Source organism: Solea solea, chromosome 13 (assembly GCF_958295425.1).
Source record: "Solea solea chromosome 13, fSolSol10.1, whole genome shotgun sequence".
Lineage (NCBI taxonomy): Eukaryota > Metazoa > Chordata > Actinopteri > Pleuronectiformes > Soleidae > Solea > Solea solea.
In genome coordinates, this window is record NC_081146.1 from 4,388,197 (window position 1) to 4,410,894 (window position 22,698).

Sequence of the window (22,698 nt, forward strand, 5' to 3'; positions counted from 1 at the left end):
CGCTTTAAGCTGGAGTACGTAACTGTTGGTAAATTGTTGTTGTTGTTGTTAATGTTATTATTCTACGCAGTGGTGGCTGGTGATTTGAGGTGATTTGTATTTTAATGAAAAGAGAGGGGGAAAAAAAGCACTTCACGAATCAAAGGAAAACAACAGCTGATGCGATCGATGAGAGATGAGACATGACGCTCTGTTTGGAGCTGAGAGAGAGAGACACTAGTGTTACCTCTTGCTGTGACAGTATGGTGTTGTTTCAAACTAGTTTGATGTTCACAAAAGTTTATAAAGACATGATTGACTCAGTCATCACGTGTCTCACCTGCTGTGGAGAAGCTGTGTGTCCACACTGACGCTGACGCATGTCCCAGTAGTTACTGGAGTCAGTTTATGTTTATTTCAGGTTATCTGGGCGGTCTTAAATTGTCCGCTCAAGAGTTTTCCTATCGTTTGCATTGCAAGGGCGTGTCTGTGTGCGTTCTCACTATAGCGACAGAGTCTATAGTAAAGACGTGTCGTCCTAAAGGAACCGGAAATACGTAGAGTGAGCGAGGGAACATTTTTAAACTACACTTGAATGCAGATTACACACACAAGTCACGGACTACAGCTCATTTATTTCAGTTTTCCTTGTTTTTATAAATTATTTTAGATGATTCATATTTTCTTCTTCATGTGAGGCTGGTGGTGTGGCGCCTGAGCGCCCCCTATGGACAGGCCACCACTGATTCTACCTTTGTTTGGTTCTTAATCTGAGAACAGGCTCCACTGAGCAATACTACTGTATATCAGACCAGACTGTGGGAGTTTGTCAGGGTTCCCAAGGGTCCTTGACAACCTTGAAAGTTTTTGAAAATTGCTCTAAACAGATGTGTCAATGAAAGTGCTTGAATTCGTGCAAGAAAGAAGAAGTTAAGTTCATATTTAGTTGCAAATCAATAAAAGTGGACGTCATGGACGAAGACGCTCTTACAAGTTGCCCTGCCATCTTAAGCTGTGTCAGCACATTCAGTCCTTGAATTTGAGAGAATTTGTCCTGGGATGTCCTTGAAACTGATGTCAACCAAGATGAAGGGACCCTGGTTTTTATGTATATACTGTAGCAGCAAGACAGGAGTGGACAGGGGTAGGACGTGATTATCCCGTCAAGCTCTTGAACAACTGGGTTTTTCAGACGTGGAACTGTTTTCAGTCATCTCGCTTTATTAGTGCAATGTTGCTGTGTTCTGTATTTTACTTTAGACTTATTAATAAACCCTGGGTCAGATGTGGTTATAGAATATATCCTGAATTGCAGCCTTTGCTATTTGTTTATTGCATTGCTTCAAAATACAGTTTTGATTGAAGATTAATTGTTCGCATTTTCTGCCAGTTACGGTTTCTGCCGTGTAAATACAACAGCTAAAGTTACCATTGCAGCAACCACGGATTAGTTTCTACTGTTGCTACAAATTAAACCCTTGGCAAACACTGTAATAACCCATTTTATTCAATGTAACACAGTCTCATTATGAAATTGTTTGTGCTTTTTATCACCAATAGCATGGTCACCTGTACATCACCATTCATGTAGTTCTCAGGGTTCTCATAAAATTGGCCCTAATGCCATAAAAAGTTAAACAATTAAAAATATAAATGGATACACCTGGCATATTTATATTGAAACTCCTGAAACAATATCCAGTTTCATCTTTATTTACAGTACAAAAAATGTATAGTAACCAAAAATGCTGTGGGCCTCTGAACAGAAAAATAAAACATCTTCAAAACACATCAACTATATTCCCTGCACAAGAAAGCAAAAAAAAAAGGCAGTTATTTTAGATTTTATCTATGTTTACTCGGTCTATAAGAAATGTTTATTATACACACTTCACATTCTTGTGTACAATGACATATACAGTCTGGACTGAGACTAGCTTTCAGATATACATTGTATTTGGTGCTGTGATGCAAAAATATTGGATTTAGCATGATATCTTTATGTGGCACCCAAGCACTTTTTTTTTTAATTCTTGTGACTACAATCAGATGACAGATCAGTCATGCATCACAGACATCGGATAAACAACCTGAGAGTAGGAAGTCTTCTTTGAGACAGCTGTGGCAGGATTTAACGATAGAATATTACTTACAGAATACACAAATTAGACTAATGGAATCTCCAAATGTATGATAGTTCAGGTTTTTTTAAATGTGGTTGTAACCAGTGAGAACCTGACATGGAAGCTTGAAAGTGAAGAAATACTGCTCATGTCTATGATATGTTGAGAATATGTTTGCTGCTTTATTGCACCATTAGTCTTAGTCTTTTTCGACTGGAGAAGTTTGGAAACTGTTCCTGCACCAAAGTCCATAGAGAAAATTGTGTTTTTAGCTCGAGGAGGACACAAGAGCTGCTGGTCTACTGCTGCCTTATTTGGCAAGTTTGTGTAACACAGGTTCATCTGAATGAGCGACTTCAAACACCAAAGTCACAAAACAACACAGTGAAACTTGCCGATGGGGGCAGCCGAGGATCAACAAACCCTGTGTGCAAAGATGTAAAATTGCATATCATTTGCATGGACTTTGGTGTGGGAGAGTGAGCAGTGGGACACTGTAAGGGATAAACACTGCAGTTTCCAGTCAGGAAAGGCTGTGTAATGGCAAAATAAAGGGGGAGACTTAAGAAATCAGACTTAAGTAGACAGGTGGCTAAAAACATTTTTTCCTTGTGTCCCTGGTGGTGGCTGGGTTTTCAGTGAGCATGAGCGTCTAGCTCAGTCTGTGCTCACCATCTCAGAACTTTATACAACCACACTTCAAAAATCCTGAATTATCCCTTTAATACATTGATCCGTTCTCTGTACAACTCTTCATTGATGAAGTTATGCAACATGAATGAATTCATGGGCACGGTTTACTCATCTAGGCCCTCGTCTTCTTCCTCCTCCTCCTGCTTGGCGTCCACCTCGCTGGTGTCTGAGAACTCGTGCAGGAGGACGTACTCGCGGCTGCTGAAGCCAAACTTGAGAACATCTTTTTCTTTGAGCTCGTAATAGCGCTGGGCCTCGATGCGCTGGTTGTTCACGTAGGTGCCATTGCCAGAAGCCAAGTCGATGATGTAGGGCCTTACCCTACGGCCAGAGGTGCCATCCGAGCGTGTAAACTCCACCAGTCTGGAGAAACACAGAAGTTTTGACAGACATGGTTACTGATACAGCAGGAAACCTCCCAGTGTCATGCATACTAATCAAAATACACTGCAGTTAATCTAAAAACTTGTCAATAATTAAAATAAAAAAAATCTAACTCTAATACAAACCAAACCAAAATGCTGATTGTTTTTCTTACCTATACTGGAATACAGCATGTTGTTTGGAACAAGATGGATGGTCGATGGGGATGTCGGCAATTTTTCTCTGCCGCCCCAACAAATAGGCACTCTGTCTGTGAATGTACATGAGTGGGAGGGGTTCATCATTCTTGAAGGGGTACAATCGCCATCTGCGTTTGGGAATTCGAGCCTCGGGTGGCTCATTGTACTTGATCACCACCCCTCGGAATGTGTTGGTATCTTCTGTGAGTGCCCCTGACAGTCCAAAGTTGGGCTGTTCCTTATCATCAGGGGGTGCATCTGCATCATCGCCCGCTCCTTCAGACTGTCCAAAATTTAACTCCTGGTTTTCATTACGCCGCTGGTGGTTTTCCCTGCGCCGCTCATTGTGCTGCTGTCGCTCGGCTTGTTGGGAGGCAAGTGCACCTCGGTCTCTGTGTCTGTCTCCGCCACGGTCTCTCTCACGCGGCCTGTCTGTTTCCCACCTGCTGCGCCCCGGCTCTGGCTGGTCGTTTCGTCTCCTGCGATCTTCCCCACTAGACCGCGGCTCATCTGGCTCCTGTGACATACAAAAGTGGAAAAGGCAGTTAAAAAAAGAACGAGAAACGAAAATGGTTCTAGCCAACTTACAATTTGAGGTTTTATGTTACACTTTTATGCCAATGCAAAATATTAAATCTTGGCATAACAATAAAATACTTGCCAGTGTTACAAAATCTGCAATGATATTGTCGCAATTAAATATAAGGAGAATTTACACTTACGTTCACATATTTACTTGCAAAAACCAACTAAAATGATTCTTGACTGTGTTATTTCAGTTCAGTCTCGACTATAACCCCTATTAAAAAAAATATCAAAATTTTTCAGATCAATTACCTTTTGGTCACTTGTTACTATAGTTACAATGACAGGCAGTTATAAAACTCTGTGGATATTTTCTTGAGACCAAGTCTGACTGACTAAAAATAAACAATTTCCCCCCATGGATTAATAAAGTATTCTGATTTCTTATTTATGTAGTTAAATAATGTTAACATGCATATGCAAATTATGTGAACAAGGTAGAGTTTTTAATCTATACCATGCAGAGTGGCGTGAGCAGACCACTGCAATACTATGTTTTTCTTTTAGTGAGAAAGTGCATCTGTTTTCTGCAAACATTGAGTACATATTTCAAATAGTCTGCAAAAACAGTAAAATGGCTAATGGCCACTGGCCTCTTTCCTGTGTCGGCTCTTACAAATGACTTAAAACCTAATCACCCGCTTTAATCTGACGTCAGCACGATGATGGGGACTGCGACTTCTCCTGTTTCTGGGAGATCTGCTGCCTCGTCTGGCAGGAGATGGATCCTTCTTGCCCGGTGAGCGCTCCCTTGTCTTGGCAGGCGACCTACGCCAAGAACAGAAGAGATTAAAACTATTATAAGTCATAGAAAAGAGACCATCACTGCAAAAAAAATAATAATGTAAATTTAAAAGAAAAGTTGAAGGGTTTATTGTTATTAGCAGACATGGTCACATTCTTCTACAGTGTGGAACAAGGATGAAAGATTTTGGGGGAAACCATTCATGAATATCCAGACATAGAGCTTCAGAAAATTAACTGCTTGACATGAAAGAAGTACCTTAGTTAAAAACACTTCAAGTTTAATCACAAAACACACAACTGTTTGGAAATAACTGTGTAAAACATTCTTAGTAGTTACATGTTTCAATTAAATTTGTAAACCTATTATTTTTATTTCATAAACAAATATCTTATATATCTAGTACTTTTAATTACCTGAGGAACACGATTCAATGTCTAGTGTTGAATCAAAATCTGTGGCACATTGCGTAACCACTGATCTATAAGTGTAAACTGTGGCTGTGACCTATGTCTGTGTTTCTATGTCTGTGATGATCCCAGATAAAAATAGAAATGTTCAGATGAATGTGAGAGGCTGATAGAGGTCATTATTACACAGGTACAGTGAGGTCACATGTTCTGATGGCTGTTGTTGAACACGCACGTGCAGACAGTGAGCACCTGCGGTCACAAATTCAGGTGGGTCACAGATTTCAGGGAAACACCGGTGTGTTAAATTCAAATTAAGTCACTGAGCCATTGCCACGATGCTTGTGCGAGCATGTACCTCGTGGCTAAGTCATTAAACTTCATTTTTACCAATAACATCTTTCCATCTACGTTATTTTTATTTGATTGGTTGTTTTTTCGTGACAACTTTCTCTGCGTTGCTACTTCGGTACATGTGCTGTGCGGAAAGACGTGTTACTAGTACTACAACAACAACTACTTAAACACAAAACACCCTTCCGGGCTGTAGTGTGAACGTTAGAGGCGGACAGACAACACGACCAACCAAGTACTCACTGGCGAACGTGTGTGTAACTGAAAACACAAGATAACTGTGAGATAATAAGAAGGTGTAATAGTAATAGTTGACATACTTGCTGTGTCTTCTTCTCTGTGGACTTGTGGATTTGGAGCGGCCTGATGTCTGTGGCCTAACAGGACTCAGCTTCTCCTGCTTTACCTTCACTTTACATTCGCGCTCCGGTGATTCTCTTCTCTTGTGTCGTTTTTCTTTGGCCATTCTTCAAAAAAAGTCACCCTTTCGGTCGTTAATGTGAACAGAAACACATTACCGGCCGTAATAAACTATGTAAAAGACAAAGGAAAAGTCTGAAACCTGACTTCGATTACATCACGCACTTCCGCTCTCTGTGGTACGCCGCGAATATATTTCGGCGTGATCATCTTCCGCTTTTCTCTTGGTTCCGACCTCTCTCATTTTAATCGGCATATTTTTGAATTGGTTTTTTTTCCAGGTAAATAAAATATGAGAGTACGAACATTTTCTTTAAAATACACAGTCATAACAATGACTTCAACAAAAAACGATGCAAACTAATTAGAGCTAAAACATTTTCTACGTACAAATCATGGTAGAGTAGTAGAGCTGGTTGCTCTGTAGCCATGACAACGTAAACACTTAAGCGCTAACTTTTTGTCACTAACAACACCGATATTTCGCAGAAAGAAGCATCTGGTTTTAGAGCAACGCTACAAATACATATATTCGAAACTTGCTATAGAAGAGTACAATGATTGATCAAGCCAACTCTCTCCTGAAATATAACAAGCCAGTTTTGGTCAACAAAACCCCGGGCACCAAATCACCAAAGGTGAGTTTAGCACCGTATAAAAACTGCCCGACTTTAGGTTATCATATATGTGTATATATAATTATATATATATATATGTATCTATCTATGTACTTATATATATATATATGTATCTATCTATGTACATATATATGTGTGTATATGTATATATATGTATACACACACACATATATGTATATATACATATACACATACATGAGGTAACAGCTACATTTAAAGGATGGATAAATGCATTCATTATTCTACATGCAACATAAAGTACTTTCCACGACAGGGGCGTCCTTTGAAAGTGAGTCCTCAGCAGCCTGTGGATTCTAACCCTGTTCCACCACCTCCTAAACTCAAATCAGACCCCAGTGAAACCAGCAGACAGGAAAATGAGGGGATCTTGAATACCATTTTGCCACCCAGGTATAGCTTTCTCCATCCACAGACCATTGCTCAGCAGATTTAAGCCACTATGTCATTTATTTTCATACCCTTCTGTTACAGGGTATGGACGGAGGAGAACCAAATGTGGGTGCAGCATGTGTCCAATACACCTTGTACAAGACTAGATGTTGTGCGCCTGGAGGAGATGCTGGACAGAAAGCTGCAGGAAGAGCAGGCCAGAGAAACAGGCATCTGCCCTGTCCGCAGGGAGCTCTACTCCCAGTGCTTTGGTGAGCTGAGATTTGCTATGTTAGGGTCAATGAGGACACTACTGTATGTACTATAGTTTTGGAGTTGTTTAAAGTAATTGTTTTGGGTCTTTAACAAGCCTAAAACCAGTTATCTAAAACTGTAGAGTAAAAAGGTCTAATTTCCAATATGCTAGTTTTTGTTTTCATTGTATCTCAAAAAACCGACAATTTCTTTGATTAGATGAGTACATATCAATGTACTGAACACAACTGTTCAGAATTTATAGAGAACTCTCTTTATACAACATTTGCAGGCCTTTTACAGTAAAAGCCTTTGTAAGGATGGTGTTATAATTCAATGTCAGATCATTTGACCCTCTTTGTAAAGGTTCTCAGAACATCGAGCTAACTCCTCCTATCCCCTTTATTTTCTATTTTTCCAAGATGAGTTAATCAGACAGGTGACCATCAACTGTGCTGAGAGGGGTCTCCTGCTGTTGCGGGTCAGAGATGAGATTCAAATGACTATAGCTGCTTACAAGACACTGTATGCAAGCAGCGTGGCTTTTGGCATGAGGAAAGCACTGCAGGCTGAGCAGAGCAAGACTGACACGGAAAATAAAGTAAGAAAGCTGTTGTTGTGAATTACTTAAGGAACAATGTATGGACAATTGTTTAACCGATTTGTTAATTGTCTCTCAAATTTAAAGCAAAGTAACACAACTATAGACAGTGTTTCCATTAGGTGTCCAACAGAGAGCGCTATTTCTTTTTAAAGTAAAAAGGGGGAAAGTGAAATTGACTTCACAAAATTAATCTTGCATCTCAGACTTTCTTTCAAGTGTGTGTGATATGACATTTACTCTTCTAGATTCCTGAGCTGGAAAAAGAGATACAAGACATGAAGAAGCAACTGAGTGAACAGAAAGCCAAATGTGATGCGATTGAAAAGAGAGAAAATGAAAAGCGACAGGTGGAGGAAAAGAAACACTTGGAGGAGATACAGTTCCTGAAGACAACCAATCAGGAACTCAAGGTGAGCCTTCATAATAACTGTCTTTTTAAATCAAGCATCAATAGAGAATGTGTTGCCCATTTTAAGATTTGAATCCCTGAATGTGTCTTTCTTTTCAGACCCAGCTGGAAGGCATCATCACACAACAGAAATAACTCAAAGTATCCACAATAAAAATATCCTATTACAGAATAACAGTCTTTTAGAACAAAAGATATAAATGGAAAAACAATTATCACTATTCCGTTGCTTTGAATGGAGATCATGATTTCCTCTCACTTTGTATTAGTTTAAATGATACAGTTTATCACACAATTAGAAATGTAGTTTTTTTCTTCTGATAACTGAACAACCATTAACTGTTCAATGAAAAGACTGGAAAATAAACTGCACACCATGTAGTGAGCCATTATTTTATTGTTCAATTAACAGCGTGACGAGTACAGTTCAAATAAAGGCACTGTATGTTTCTCTTGAACGTCAAGAGAGAATTACACCTGTAAATGAATGTAATGTCATTCAAAAACAGAAAGAGGTTGATTATTGAAAAGAGTTGAAAAGGAAAGATGCATCATGTTTACTGGGGGGCAGACAAAGCACCAAGTAATCGATCGTTTACACTCAGTTTAGCATTTCTTCCCCTCTTTAACTCTATATTTTCAATAAAAACTTGGCCTTTTTGGCCAAATTAAATAAAGATATATCAGACAAGTTAAGTTTTATGTATCCAACCTAGTGCTTTGATCTTTTGGTCTTTGAGCCTTCTGTGGCTGTTGCTGGGGCCTTTCTGTTCTTGTTCTTGTTTTTAACATTGTGTGTTTCGTAATAGCGGACACCGACTTTCTTTGTCCTCGTTGCACGATCCAAAGCTCTTCTCTGTGGAAACAAAAGGGGAGAAATCAAATAAAACACCACAGCTTTCATTCAATATATCATCCTGAGAGATAGCGGTCTGCTTAACAGCTGAGAGAACAACACTGCATACCTGTTTAGAGGTCAGTTTGTCCCGCTGGGTGGACTCCTCCTCCTCCTCAGCTTTCCTCTTCTTGCTCTTCTGGCTGGCAGCTGAATTCAAACAGACAAAGACATGTTCTGGATCTGGATCTGGATCTGGAGTTTCTATCATGTCACAGCATGATTCTATTCCATTGTTTTATAACACAAAATCATGTCTTTATAGTGTGATACAAACATTGTGTAATACATATACATAATATTAATGCAATTTTATAACACCATCAGATTTGTGGCATGTTTATTTGTTGCTCATGAGCAACTTTAAACCACAATTTACAGCTTTATTCAACTTTCACTAAAAGGAGGAAAACTCAGTCTTTAATAATCTTATGATAATGCCGTGATAATTATAAATAGACTCGTTTTATAATGATGATGTCTATTGCTTCTATGTCTACTCCTTCACTTAATCTTCATAGGTACAGCTACAGTAGTGCAAATCTGCATGTATGTATTGTGTGTGGGACAAGTATACCAGTAACACATCAGTAACACAAACCACATCTGATAACAGTAGAATTATTCCTCAGTTAAAGAAGTCACAGATTCATGCTGACCTTTGTTTGCTGTCTGCTTAGCTGTTTCCTCTTTCATCTTGATGTCACTGAGGGCTTTTTCAGAGAGCGCCTTGGGTATCCTGTTGAAATAGAAGAAAAAAAAGTGAATCATTACCCAAAAAAGCCAAATGAACATCAACTAAATTAAGTTCTGGGTAACAAAACAGTGATTTGACTGCGTTTGTGTGTGTCTTTCATGCAACAGCTGTATTTCTCCATTAAGGAAATGCCGACTCAAGCTAAATGGAAGAATGGTCACTTCTAATCCACAGGGACTAAAGGCTGGTTTGTATGATGCAGCTAAAATGCCTCATGTTACTTCACTGGATAAGGGACATGGTGGCAGAGAAAATATGTAAGTGAGGTTTGGCTGAATGCAGACTGACCGGATTGCAGAGAAGCGTTTGGATTTGGCTCGGTCCAGGAACTGCTTGTATTTGTTAATCTTCTCATCCAGTTCACGGATGACCTCACGTGGATTCTTGGTTGCCTTGCCCGTCTGCGTGGACTCGGAGACTTGGGTTTCTGCGCTGGCTGGTTCATCAGCTTTTTCAGCACTGGTTTTGTCCTCCTCTACATCTTCATCTTCCTCACAGTCTTCTTCATTGTCAGAGCCAGAGCAGTCAGAAAGGTCCAAGTCGGGTATCTCCACAGGATCCAAGTCTTCCTCGATGAACTCTGGTGCCACATTAATCTTTCCAAAGTTCTGTCGAACATTAGCCAGAATCTTCTGTACTTGCTCCTTCTTCTTCTGCAGACGCTGTTGGTGTTCATCTTGTTCCTCTGACACGGCATCTGGATCATCTTGCTGTTTCTCCTGCACACTCTCAGCTTCCTCTGAGGGTCCTTTAACCAGCAAGGCATCCTTTCATGTAAAAAACATAGATAACAAAGCACAGGTTGGCACACTGGGTGCAGAAAACCAAAATTTTACTGATAAAACACAGATGTAAAGTAGATGCATACCTCCCGTTCTCCCTCAGCTCCAGGAGGTTTCACAAAGAAGGGGATACGCCCTCTCTGCCAATCGTTCAACACCATTTTGGACACTGTTGAGAGATCTGGCTCACCACCCTGCACCATACCAGGGAGAAGCAAAAGAATTAGCATTTGCTGATGATGAGGCTTAGTTTGAAAGTTTTTTATTAAATAAATTGACTACAAACTTGAGGCAAAGCAGATTTAGTCATTTATTACTGGTTAAAACAAAAGAGAAATACAGACCTTGAGTAGTTTACCACAGCGTAATGCCATCTTCTCAAGAAAGTCTTGAGCAGAATTCCAGGTAGGAATACGATAGGTCTTCTGAATATATTCTGGCTTGGCCCGCTCCAGTACTGCCCCTATGTGCTCTTCTGGGTTCTTGATCTTCTCCACCTGAACCTGAGGTAGATAGCAGGAGCGAGAGGTTGTAAAATTAAAATGAAAAAATACATTTATTTACAGCATGACCTACGTGTTCAAACCCAAAATAAGGATTCAGACAATCAGAGCTTTTTTTTGAGGACAGCTGGACCAATCAGTGATAAAGTCATGGTTTGTTATTATGACTGTAGTAACTGAGACATTATTTTTCATTGCTGTGATGAGCATACTTTGCTGTGCTGGCGCACTAGTAAGTACCATAAATCCTCAAAAGATGAAGCCAAAACTCAAATACAGACTTACCACTCCTTTCAAGACGATATCTGTTTCACTGTCTTCTGAGGGGTAAACAACGCCAGGGCAGTCAATGAGAAAGATGCGCCTCATCAAAGTGATGTACTGCCACACCTAAAATAAGAAGAGATAGATATTAGGTGTTTTTGGCTTTGATCTAAACATTGGAAAGATGGGAAACACTTTAATAATCACTTCAGAACAATCAAGAAACTGGTTTCTAGGATCTGTGGTACAGGTGTGCTTCTTCCTGCACCATTGATGAGAGTAGACATTGTTGTTACCTTTGTTTCCCCAGCGAGAGGCGCCACATTGCAGACCTTCTTAGACCGCAGTGTGTTGATGACTGAGCTCTTCCCCACATTAGGGTAACCAATGAAACCCACACTTATCTGTTTCTTGTCTGTGTGGAGCTGTGGGGAGACAAAAAAGAATGGAAGTCAAGAGAGCTGCGGTTCCGAAACAACAGTCTGTCCTCGGTTCATCGAGGTAATTTTAGATGGGTCTGTTGCTCGGTCTTGGAAATGATTTTTTTCACCTTATTATCTCCCAAATGTTTTTGTCAGAATGTGGTCCAACAGAGAAAGCTTTCACAAAGAAACAAACACGCAAGCGTTTTTCCCCCAGTGCCTTTCTCAGAAAAAAGTCTCTGTAAATCACAATATTAAATCAAACAAGAGCATTCCATTCGGAGATCAGTCCCTTTTTGATTTATTGACCTTTTAGATTATTTTGTCCAGTGCTTTCAAGAGCAGGCTTCATTCCAGAGGCACTGCGTCACATTGCATTTTCAGGTAGGCTGAGATAAAATCATTTATCACAGTAAATGTCACTCAAGGAATGGTTTTAGAAATTTGTGTAATATAATTTTTTCAGCAATTTAATTTCTAAAGGAATGACATAAGAAATACGCTATCAACAGATGCAGTAATTGAAATATGAAACACATGACAAATATAAATCAATAATAACCAATGAATTCCATTGTAGTGAAAACAGAACTCTAATTAACACTATGAACCATCTGTCTGTGAGCTTCACTGCACACTTTCAGATACAGCTTTTTTAAGTAGATGTGAAAATAATACAAAGTACAGACTGCACACACAGAAATGGAAGAGGTGAAATGGAAACATCCAAATCCATAACTTAAAAAGCAACAAAGGAAAACTAAGCTATAATGTGTGTAACTGCAAGTGCTTTAGACATTTTGAAATCAAGGCATGTGCTTACCTTGCCAAACTGCCTGAGCAGCTGGATGAGGGAGCCCTTACCAAACGAGTTGGTGAGACTGGCATGGAAAGCCAGAGTGGGGTATTCTTGAGACAAAACAGCAACCCACCGTTTCTGTTCCAAACATGAGGGGAGACAAAAATGACACGCACACATGAAAAGTAGGCAATTGAAACTTTGAACAGACAAACTGATGAAGTAATGAAGTAGAGAAACAAAGATAAACATGCATGTTGTCACTATGTAAAGCCCAGTACTCACGATTGTCCTCATCCTCGATTCGATTTTGATTGATTGTCTTTTTCTCTCTCTTTTAGCGCAGATGGGTCTGCCATTTTTACACTTGTCTAGTTAAGTCTAGGATCACTGGTTTTGTGTCATAAAACTCATAACTGTTGTAATTTCGATTGTCTACATGGTGTCATGCCTGATAAGATGTCCATCATTTGTTTGCAAAGAACCACACTGATGCTTTTTGTCAAATGTAACTCATTTATGAACAATATGAATGTAACAATAACCAGTCAACTGGGAAAGAAGTTCCGTTGCAAACGAGGACGGAAGAGTTGCCTGTGTTAACAGAGTTGTTTTCGTAGTTACGTAGTTAAGTCCTTATGATGCATGTGGATATGTCCTGTGCTATGCTACACACGTCCTGTCAACAACGTCACAGGGATTGCAAAATAGTTTCACATGGGTCACTTGGGTTGGGTGGGTGTATGTGTCGGCCAAATCAACAGTTGCCGTGGTTACTATTAGTTGGCAGTAGAGATGTTCCGATACCATTTTTTCCCTCCCGATACCGATACTCGTGCTGTCGGTATTGGCTGATACCGTGGACTCCAGTACTCGCCGATACCGATACCAGCATTTTCGGCAGTATCGGGGGCTTTTCTGACACTGGTATCGGAATCGGAACAACTCTAGTTGGCAGCAGCTTCAGGTTAGCGGGAGAATGTGACGCGTAGTCGTGCTACAATGGCTACAACCACAGCACTGTTTTTCCCCTCTGACACCCAAGTAGGGCGTCACACTGGGGGCGTGGTTAAATCCTCGATTCCACCTTTGCTTTCGAAGGTCGAGAGACATACTTTTGATCAATATTTGATTTATAGTCGTGATCGTGACACCCCTAGTAGACATTGTATGATTTTGCACTCTCCCCAATTAAATATACCCAACATGAAACAAGATTGTGGCTTCTAACAGAGGTTCTAGGTCGTGAAAATCTTCTGACTGTGTCGTAAGTTTGGTATGACCATCACAGTGTGTGTGCTGACGTGACAGAGGTCTACTGACAGGCCAATGATATTATGTAGCATGTGGGACATAACGAGTACACAGTATGTGTGTAGGGAGGCATTACCGTGACCCAGGCGGGGATGAGATCACACTTGTTAAGCACAAAGATGAGATGTTTCCAGGGCTTCTCCTTCTTCATATACGTCTCTATGCTGCTGGAACGTGTTCCCATGGGATCGCGAGCATCCAGAACTTGGATGATGACATCAGATGAGTCAATCACCTGTTAGAATACAAACATTATAGGTGCAAAATATCAACATAAGTATTTAATACGCTGCATAGTAATATAGCACGCAGTACTGACAGGAGGATGGAAATTATACCTTGTAAAGTTCACCCCAGATCCTCTTGGACTGACCCTTCTTAAAGATTTCCTCACGTGCTTCATTCCTGTTTCAAAATGGAAGGTAATAAAACTTTAAAAACATTTACTCTGACCTTTACATATGGACATGGAGCACCTTTGTTCCTGACCAGTGACATGTAGTTTGTTTTGATGCAGTAACTATTAAGAGTCTCACCGTACTCCTGTATCCTCAATCACCAGGTCTTTGTCCTTTTCTGCATTGTAGCCCACGGCTGAGGCCTCAGCCTTCTCTAAAAGGTCTTGCACATCCCCGACCACGAGACTGGGTCTTTTCCTCTGAGCCTTAGGTCCGAACGTGGTCTCAAAGCCCTCAGTGTCCAGAATGTGCACCTTGGAGTTCTGCAGTTATAGAGACAGACAGACACAGACAGGAGAGGTATGTCACAATTTTGACCTTTTTACTCTGTTTTTTACGTGTACGAGGTTTCCTTCTATAACCCCATTCACTGGGCATATATAATACATATCAGTGTAGATCTGTTATGCCAGATTTCGATTCTGTCTTTTGATCTGCAAGATGAATGAGCTGGTGAAAAAGAATTGTTGAGTTGTAAGGGTGACAGCTGTCAAGTCTGCCTGTTACAACCATTTTGGATACAGTAGAAGTGACACAGTCTTCTTAAGGTTTTCAAAGAGAAACAGTATAAATGCATGCAGTCCGCAGAACACACAACTATGTGACAAAACAGCCAAGTCTGTGTCAATGCTGATTAAGTATTCCAGTGATCTTAAAACAAAAGGCATACGTTGACTGTATCACTGCCTATAGGGACCAGGGGGCACTTTACTGCTTTGTCACAATCAATGCTGTTCAAAAATTCAGGTTGGGTTGGAAATCTTTTATCTGCCTCTTGAGGTCTGAAAGAACCGGTCACTCAACGATCAGACATCTGGACTGAGGAGAACATTTCATCGCACTTGGGTATCAAAATGTTCAACCAACATCAAAAGTCACATTAAACTGAAAAGTATTGAATAACAAGAAATATTTCTGAACGTTACATTGTCATCGACATATCGCCCAATCCTGGCGATACAAGCACACACAGAAATAGCAAAAAATAAAAATATAAAGTGGGAAAGAACAAGTGAAATTGCATTGGTTTTGGGTTGAAAAAGTTAAAGCCGAGACAATTCCCAGTAAAACTCAAGGGTGAGGCCTTTGTTCATCTCACCTCATAAATTCCCTTTAATCGTGCTACTGCTGAAACAGGCATTACTCTTACTGCTTTACAGTAGCCAAATAAAAACACAAATAGGGTTAAAAGCAGGTCATTTAAATTGTTATATCTCGTCTGCAGAGGCTTCATAGAGTCAGGACCACCACAGAAGCCGCATTCCTACCACAACTGGAAGCTTTTTTAAATTTTAAATATGGAGACTAATGAGATCATTATAAAACTGTGTGGGGACAAATCAAAGGTCAGTCTGTCACAATCAAAGACATTAACAGGAAACGCTGTTCATAACAACACACAACAAAACAACAGCAACGGTAAACAAGTCGAGCTGCTGCAAAGAGACAAGCTCTGGCATCAAAGCAATTTCAAAACAACTGAACAGCTGGATTTTTAATATGAAAAGATTTTATGAGCTGTTGTGGAGACTGATTAACTGACATAAAAGACAAAAGGCACTACCAGGTATGTTCAGCAATGCAAGCTCCACCTAGACGTTTCCTAAACATTTATTAAGTACTACCCCTCACGCATAGATCATTTAGGGGCCAAAAATCTACCCGGTACTTCCATTTAGTCCCTAGTTCTTGTGGTGGAAACATAGTTTCTGGTACTAGTTCCTGTAATGGAAACAGGCTTTAAGTGAATTCAGAACACCTGAACTACTAGACTTTTAATGTGAGGAGGTTTGTTCATTGTTGCAACATCCACCCAGAAGATTCCTCAACATTGACAAAGTACTTTGGGACATTTTAAGGGCCCGAACGCACCTTGAGACGAAATAGAAATAACTTGTGATAATATAAAGTAAAAAAAAGTGTATACCCTTTATACTCACATGAGCTTTGATTCTATCATTCAAAAGGGACATGGGGAGTTTGCTTTGTCTCATCACCACACGATATGGATCCTTCTGTACTGCTCCCATCTCGTCCTGGAACTTCTGGAGAGATGACTGTTTGATAACACGGGTATTTGCTGAAAGATATTAGATAAAACTTGTCATTTTAATCTATACATAGTAGAAACAGACACTTGTAAATTTAGCTTCAAGCTCTTCAAATAAATGATAATACTGCCCAGGGCAACATAGTAAACTTACAGTAATAAATGCAACATGCTGTGTGTTATCAACAATGACATAATTTATTCAAAAGCGTAGTAGCCAAAAAGACGTTCCAAGAAAATGTGATAAATTGGTAACTACTGCAGCAGAAACTGCTACAAGATAGACAGCGTGTAAGAAGAGAAGAGAGTGCACTTACTAAACCACTTGATGTTAGGCTCAACTCTGGCTACGGTCCCTGGAGCCACTGTGGACTGGAACTGGAGAGGTCTGATGACTTTTCCACGGTTATTACTAGAATCACAGGGTCAGAGTTGGTGTGAACACACATTTCACTACCACTGCCATTCAGCAGCTAACAAGAACAATTGACATATTTATCACTACTTACCATCTCTGTTTCTGTCTGTACATATTCAGACGCTTGATAGTGGTTCGGTCCCTCATGTTGTTCCCACCAGCACCCTTGGCTCGATCTGAGAAACACACAGTAACTTCAATGTTAAATCTGCTAAAAATAAAACGATTGAGAATGCACTCACCAGACAGTGAGTAAATATCATGTACTGAGATCAAAATCACATATGTTGCCGTGTTTATGACGATACCGTTATAAAATTCAACATTTCACCCCAAAACACATTTATGACGACAATATTTAACCCCATGTTGCTTCTGATGGCAACATGTGAATGGGTATGAAAAGATACAGTATATGATAAGAAATGCACTGCACATAGATATGGTAGCACTGTATAAATACAGACCACTTACAAACACAGTGCTATCCTCATTATTTATAAGGAAGAGTCGATGAGATACTCAGTATTGGTCAGACATTGATCAAAATCACTGGACTGGATTATAGACAGATAACATTATATCCTATACATCACATGCTTCACTATGCATATACTGTCAAAATGTAAATAAATCAGCAATAGCATTTTAGCTGAGTCATGTTATGGGCCATTTATATCTGCAACATGAGAGAATAATATTTGTTGGAGAATTATGTATTTGAAATAGCTTGAAATGGCACAAATGTGTTGTTAACACAGTTAGCTGTCATGATTGGACAGGTCTAAAATGACTGTACAACTGATATCCATACAGATACCCGAGTTTGAGTTATGAAAAAGTGAACTTGTGCCATAAATATTACTACTATTTGTTGTGTTTATTTGAGTCAGTACTTTACTCTTCCTCTACTTGTATGCTCTTTGCAGCTCTTTGCTTATGGCGTTCACTTCAACGAATATCACAGCTGCTTTGGTAGATAATGTTCAGGATTCCTAACCTGAAATCTGTCTACAGACTTTAGGAACAAATAGCATTAACACTTCCACTCTTAACGTTAACGAAAGACGAATACTCAGGAGTTATTGCATCATTTTATTGTCTACAACGCTGAAGAATCACTACTTTTTTGTTTGTAAATTACGGGTTACGTAATGTGGGTGAACATGAACTGACATGTGAGGTTTGGACATGTAAACTTTAACTGTCAACGTAACTTTCAAGTAAACTGAAACCTAAGTTAACTTTAAATGATGTCGATCCAGATTGTGTGACTTGTCAAATGCGTTATAAGCGTGTAAATAAAGGAAAATACGGCACATATTCCTTTAATAGCATGAAGTTAGCATTAGCTGTAAACAAACGGCGTTGCTAATGGTGGAGTTAGCTTACCAGGGTTGCTGCTGGACGACGAGGGGTTTATCGAGCTTTTCCCCTTAAACAGAGGCTTCACCATTTTGACGGCTTGGTCGGCAAAACCTCGCGCAGAAAAAATAACAACAGTGAGCTCTTGAAGGTTTCCGAAAGCGGTGGTTTTGTTGTTGTTGCTCCTTTTAGCTCTAAACTGTGCACCGTACACGTGTTGTACGGCGAAACAGGAAGGACGTCACCGCAGAAGCGACAGTGGGAAGAAGCAGTCAGAGCCGGTCGCTGTGTGTGTAAATATTAAGTTAATACTGTCAATATCACTTGTTATTTAGTCATAAATGAATATTAATACATGTAATAACGAGTGTATTCGTTCTGCTTTGTCATGTTTATCACAGAGGGTTGAATGTTCAGTTTTATGATTGGGTTCATTATTCCTATTAGAAAAAAAGCCATACAATTGGCCCCAAAACACTTTATTGCCATGTACCAAGTATAGTTAGATTAGATTATAGATTATACCTTTTCTTAAAAAGGTATAAATAAAGAGAAGTATAACACACAGGCATTTAGCAGTTACACTTAGACTTCCTTTTATTGTCATTGCACAGAAAACACAGCAGTGAAAACTGGCAACGAAATTTCGTTGCTTGGCAGCAGATAAGAAACCAACACATAGCATTGAATTTTGTCACTTCTGAGTTTTGATGGGAAATGTCTTGTATCTTACTGTAAATGTCTATACATGTATTCAACTCTTCAGCCTAACTATGATTAATAAAAAATAAATAAGTAAGTGTTTTATGTATGTAAATATATATAAAAGTAGTGCAAAAAGAAAAATAGGAATGAAATCTGTAAGCAGCAATATGAAAAGAAAAAAAGAAAAAAAACAGTTAAATATTGCACAGATAGTGTCGGGGGGTGTTATTTGGAATTTAGCAGTCTGATGGCCAGCGGAAAGTAACTGTTCTTGAGTCTGTTTGTTCTGCAGCGGATGCTGCGGAAGTTATTAAATCAAAAATAGAATATATTTATTTAAGAAAGTGCAAATGAGGTTCACACACACACACACACAAATATATATATATATATATATATATATATATACATACGTATATATTGAATGTCAATAGTTTTGACACCACTGAAATCTGCATTTCTTGTTTTCTAATGGCTGATCCTGGAATGTAGACATTCCTGCTAAGGCTTGAAGCTGTTTAGTATGTTGCCTCATTCATTGTTCTGTCCCCTCTTTAGTTAAGTTATTTTGTTGTCTTTTCCAGTGGTTTGGTGGTTGGCCTGTATGTTTCTGTTTGGGAGTATCCACCCTTTTAACAACATGATAAATGAAAGCATATTAATCTTAAAAAAGTAATCTTGAACTTTATTGTCCACAGCTGTGTGAAATGATACATTCAATATGTTTTTATTTCATTAAATAGCAGATAAAATTAAGCACCTGTCATTTTAAAAATCCAGACTTGCAACTTTACAACTTGCTAAACACATGTCAAGAGAATCCAGTGCTGTATAATCTCTGTGCTCCATGCATTGCTATACTCGTTTTCTCCCAGAAGAGGGCGCAACACAGTTTCTGTTAGGACACTGTCATATGCCAACATGCCCTGCTGAATATTCATGGTCTTCCATGTTTAGTCCTTCACTACAGCTGTAGTCTGCAGTCTGAAGTGAATTATAAAGTTCACGGTGAGTACGGGAATTGAAAGGAAAATCTGTTTTGCATGATGATAGTGGCTGAATAAATGTATTAAGATAAAGTGCCCATTTTAGAAATACTGAGGTCATGGGTTTTTCCCACTCCACCAAACGCATCAACAGAAAGCTTTTTATCATTAGAGGAGTCTCATGATATTTATTTAAGTTTGATCCTCAAATGTGTGTTTTTTCCAAGGTGAAGGTGAAAAAAAAATATTGATTCAAAATGGGGTGAAGATTCTTTTTTCTTTAATTTTTATTTGTTGTAAAAGGACATAACCTCAGTGTCCCCACATACCATAACATACAAACATATTGAATCAAACATAAAGTGTAATATTGCAAAAGTACGAATTTAAAAAGGATTCACCCAAACAAAACAAAGCAAATTTTCCCACTAAAGCACGTCATTAGTGCAGAGGTGGTACAGGCCTTCAAAAGGCCTTTCTGACACTAGAATATATTATAAAAAACAAAGATAAAACATAACTTGTCTGGTTGGTGTCGCTGCTTTCACTGTGTGTTTGGTATGTTACACAAGTGTGGCACAGTGCCAGTGCAGGCAAGTTCTTAGAGACTCCGGTCGAGAGAGGCGCCTTCTAGTATTCAGTTTATACAGCAGGGAGACCAAAGAATGTTCTCTGTTCATTTTCGTACACATGAAATTGTTACTGACTGCGTCATCAATCCACAGCAATAAATTATTTGTTTTTCAAATCAGCAGAGAGTACAATTCCTCCCCTTTTTAGACTTAGATTTAACATCTAAGAAAACCCTTTTTAAAATGTAATTTTTTTAATATTAAAGTTCTCCATATAAAGCATATTTATAAAAAACAGACCTTTTTTTCCTTTTCCAAAATTAATATAGATTTAAATGTAAGATTGTAAGATAGATTTTAAATGAACTTTTAAATGTAAAACTTTTTCGTAGTGCTGCAAGTGATGAGACCTTTTGTTCTGACTTGAAGAGTGTTTACTTTCATTTTTATACATATTGTGTGAGATTGTGCATGCCTGGTACACTTTGTTGAATGTCTTAACCAATACATCATAAAATTAAATTGAATTTGAACTCAAAATAGTGGTAGAAACATTGATGCACCAACAGTGTCTACACACAGCACAGATTAGACTCAAAATACAGACACACCTACATACAAATAAATTATATAGTTATATTTTGTGTTTCCAGCAAAGTAATGAGAGCCTTTTTGAAACATATTGTTTTGGCTCCAGTTGGATCACTTTGTACCAAAACATTTAAATGAAGTGTTTTTGCAGTCAATATAGTTTTCTCACATGAAAGGTTAAACACTACAAGTTGACCTCTTTAATTAAAAGACACTAAACACAGTTTCCAGTTGGTAGTCACAGCCATTCTGTCTTCAGGATGACTGTATTTTTTCCCTTTTACAGCCATTACACCAACAGGTTGGCTGAAAGTCACATGCTTTCATTTGCAGGAAAGCATGTATTTAAGCAAGGCACTAATTGATTAGTCAAGCAGTCATCTGAATTTTCATGCAGGAATTTAACGGGAGAAGAGCTTAAGTTTCCCTTACATCAGTGACCACACTTTATGATTAATGTCTTCAGCATTGGGAAGGACACGTGTTATGCAAAGCTCATAAACTTAAATAATTTGCTAGTTGAAAATTTTATTACATTATATAACATTTCTATTCTTCCCATTGTGTTGTGGCAGCTCACCACTATGTTCTTTTATATACAGACATGAAAAGACATAAAGAGTAGCTGTAAATTAAACAAGTACAGTAAATAGCAGCGGTTTTATATTACAACACCCAGTTCTGTTATGCACTACATTTTATAGAGTCATAACCGGAAAAAAAGAGGTTGAAAAGAGAGAAGCTGCGTGTTCTCTGGCCTCCCATAAAGGTGCTGGAGTGAGAAAACTTGACAGATGATGTGAAAATTTCCCCCCATTCGCTTTCACTCTTTGGTCCTCTTGCTGTGGAGCATGGCATGGCTCAGCTTGTTTATTTCTGTCTAACTACAGCATATGGAGTGCCAGCCGCTGATGTCACAGCATCCATCTTTCAGGCAGTTATAAACTCTGCCCATCAGTCTGCATGGTTTGTGACTGACACCTAAGGAGTTATTAGGAGTCAGGACTTAAACACCTGTGTTTCATAAGTTTATTACACAACTTTTGCGCATATCAATACCTGAGTTCTTGCGTGTGTTTTACAGATTGAAGTGTTCAGTTGAAGTAAATAAAGAGTTGTCAGCTAGTTACAAAAAACAACTCCAAAGGAAAATTCCTTCAAAGTGAATGATGGGGGATCATCATCAAAGAGGGATGTTTTGACTGTGTTGTTGGAGCCGTAGGAATGAATCTAACAACAGTTCAGTTTGAAGTGAAACAATAGGAAAAGAGAATAAAAAGTCCTTTGTGTAATAATGAGTGACATCTAATGGTGAGACCGCAGAGTGCAATACATGGAGGAAGATCTCCCAAGAATGACCTCAAACATCCGTCCTCAGTGATCCAATCATGAACTGTTCACATCTAGCATTAAACCGCATTAATCTGCGCCCTGGATGCGTCTCATATGTGACCTCATATGTGTCCTCATATGATCTAATCTGGTCTTACCCTGCCCTTTATTCAAATACACACTGATGTCATGACTGTTTGCTGTCAGCACGTTTGAGTGTGTGAGTGTGCACGAGTGGCAGAGGAGAGAGAGAAATGTACGAGCAGTGATTAGAGTAAAAATATACATGAAACTACTGCTGGTCAGATGACATCAGC

General features: G+C 39.1%; 3 protein-coding genes across 3 annotated transcripts; 1 reads left to right on the forward strand and 2 right to left on the reverse strand.

Moving 5' to 3' along the window:
* Positions 1-1,676: 1,676 nt before the first annotated feature.
* snip1 (Smad nuclear interacting protein) lies at positions 1,677-6,050 on the reverse strand. The gene is made up of 4 exons (XM_058647721.1): positions 5,773-6,050; positions 4,582-4,711; positions 3,334-3,875; positions 1,677-3,158 (listed from the first exon to the last, which is right to left on the reverse strand). The coding sequence occupies exons 1-4, from the start codon at positions 5,916-5,918 to the stop codon at positions 2,900-2,902; spliced, it is 1,077 nt and encodes a 358-aa protein (XP_058503704.1). The 5' UTR covers positions 5,919-6,050; the 3' UTR covers positions 1,677-2,899.
* Positions 6,051-6,080: 30 nt separating this feature from the next.
* On the forward strand, positions 6,081-8,549 carry dnali1 (dynein, axonemal, light intermediate chain 1). Its single transcript, XM_058647722.1, has 6 exons — positions 6,081-6,510; positions 6,785-6,921; positions 7,003-7,172; positions 7,578-7,756; positions 8,005-8,169; positions 8,268-8,549. Exons 1-6 carry the CDS (start codon positions 6,430-6,432, stop codon positions 8,301-8,303), a joined length of 768 nt encoding a protein of 255 aa, XP_058503705.1. The 5' UTR covers positions 6,081-6,429; the 3' UTR covers positions 8,304-8,549.
* On the reverse strand, positions 8,548-18,440 carry gnl2 (G protein nucleolar 2). The gene is made up of 16 exons (XM_058647720.1): positions 18,223-18,440; positions 16,922-17,006; positions 16,730-16,824; positions 16,303-16,442; positions 14,441-14,625; positions 14,243-14,309; positions 13,981-14,139; positions 12,615-12,728; positions 11,666-11,794; positions 11,391-11,495; positions 10,947-11,105; positions 10,689-10,796; positions 10,109-10,587; positions 9,723-9,802; positions 9,134-9,213; positions 8,548-9,024 (listed from the first exon to the last, which is right to left on the reverse strand). Exons 1-16 carry the CDS (start codon positions 18,284-18,286, stop codon positions 8,881-8,883), a joined length of 2,193 nt encoding a protein of 730 aa, XP_058503703.1. The 5' UTR covers positions 18,287-18,440; the 3' UTR covers positions 8,548-8,880.
* Positions 18,441-22,698: the final 4,258 nt, after the last annotated feature.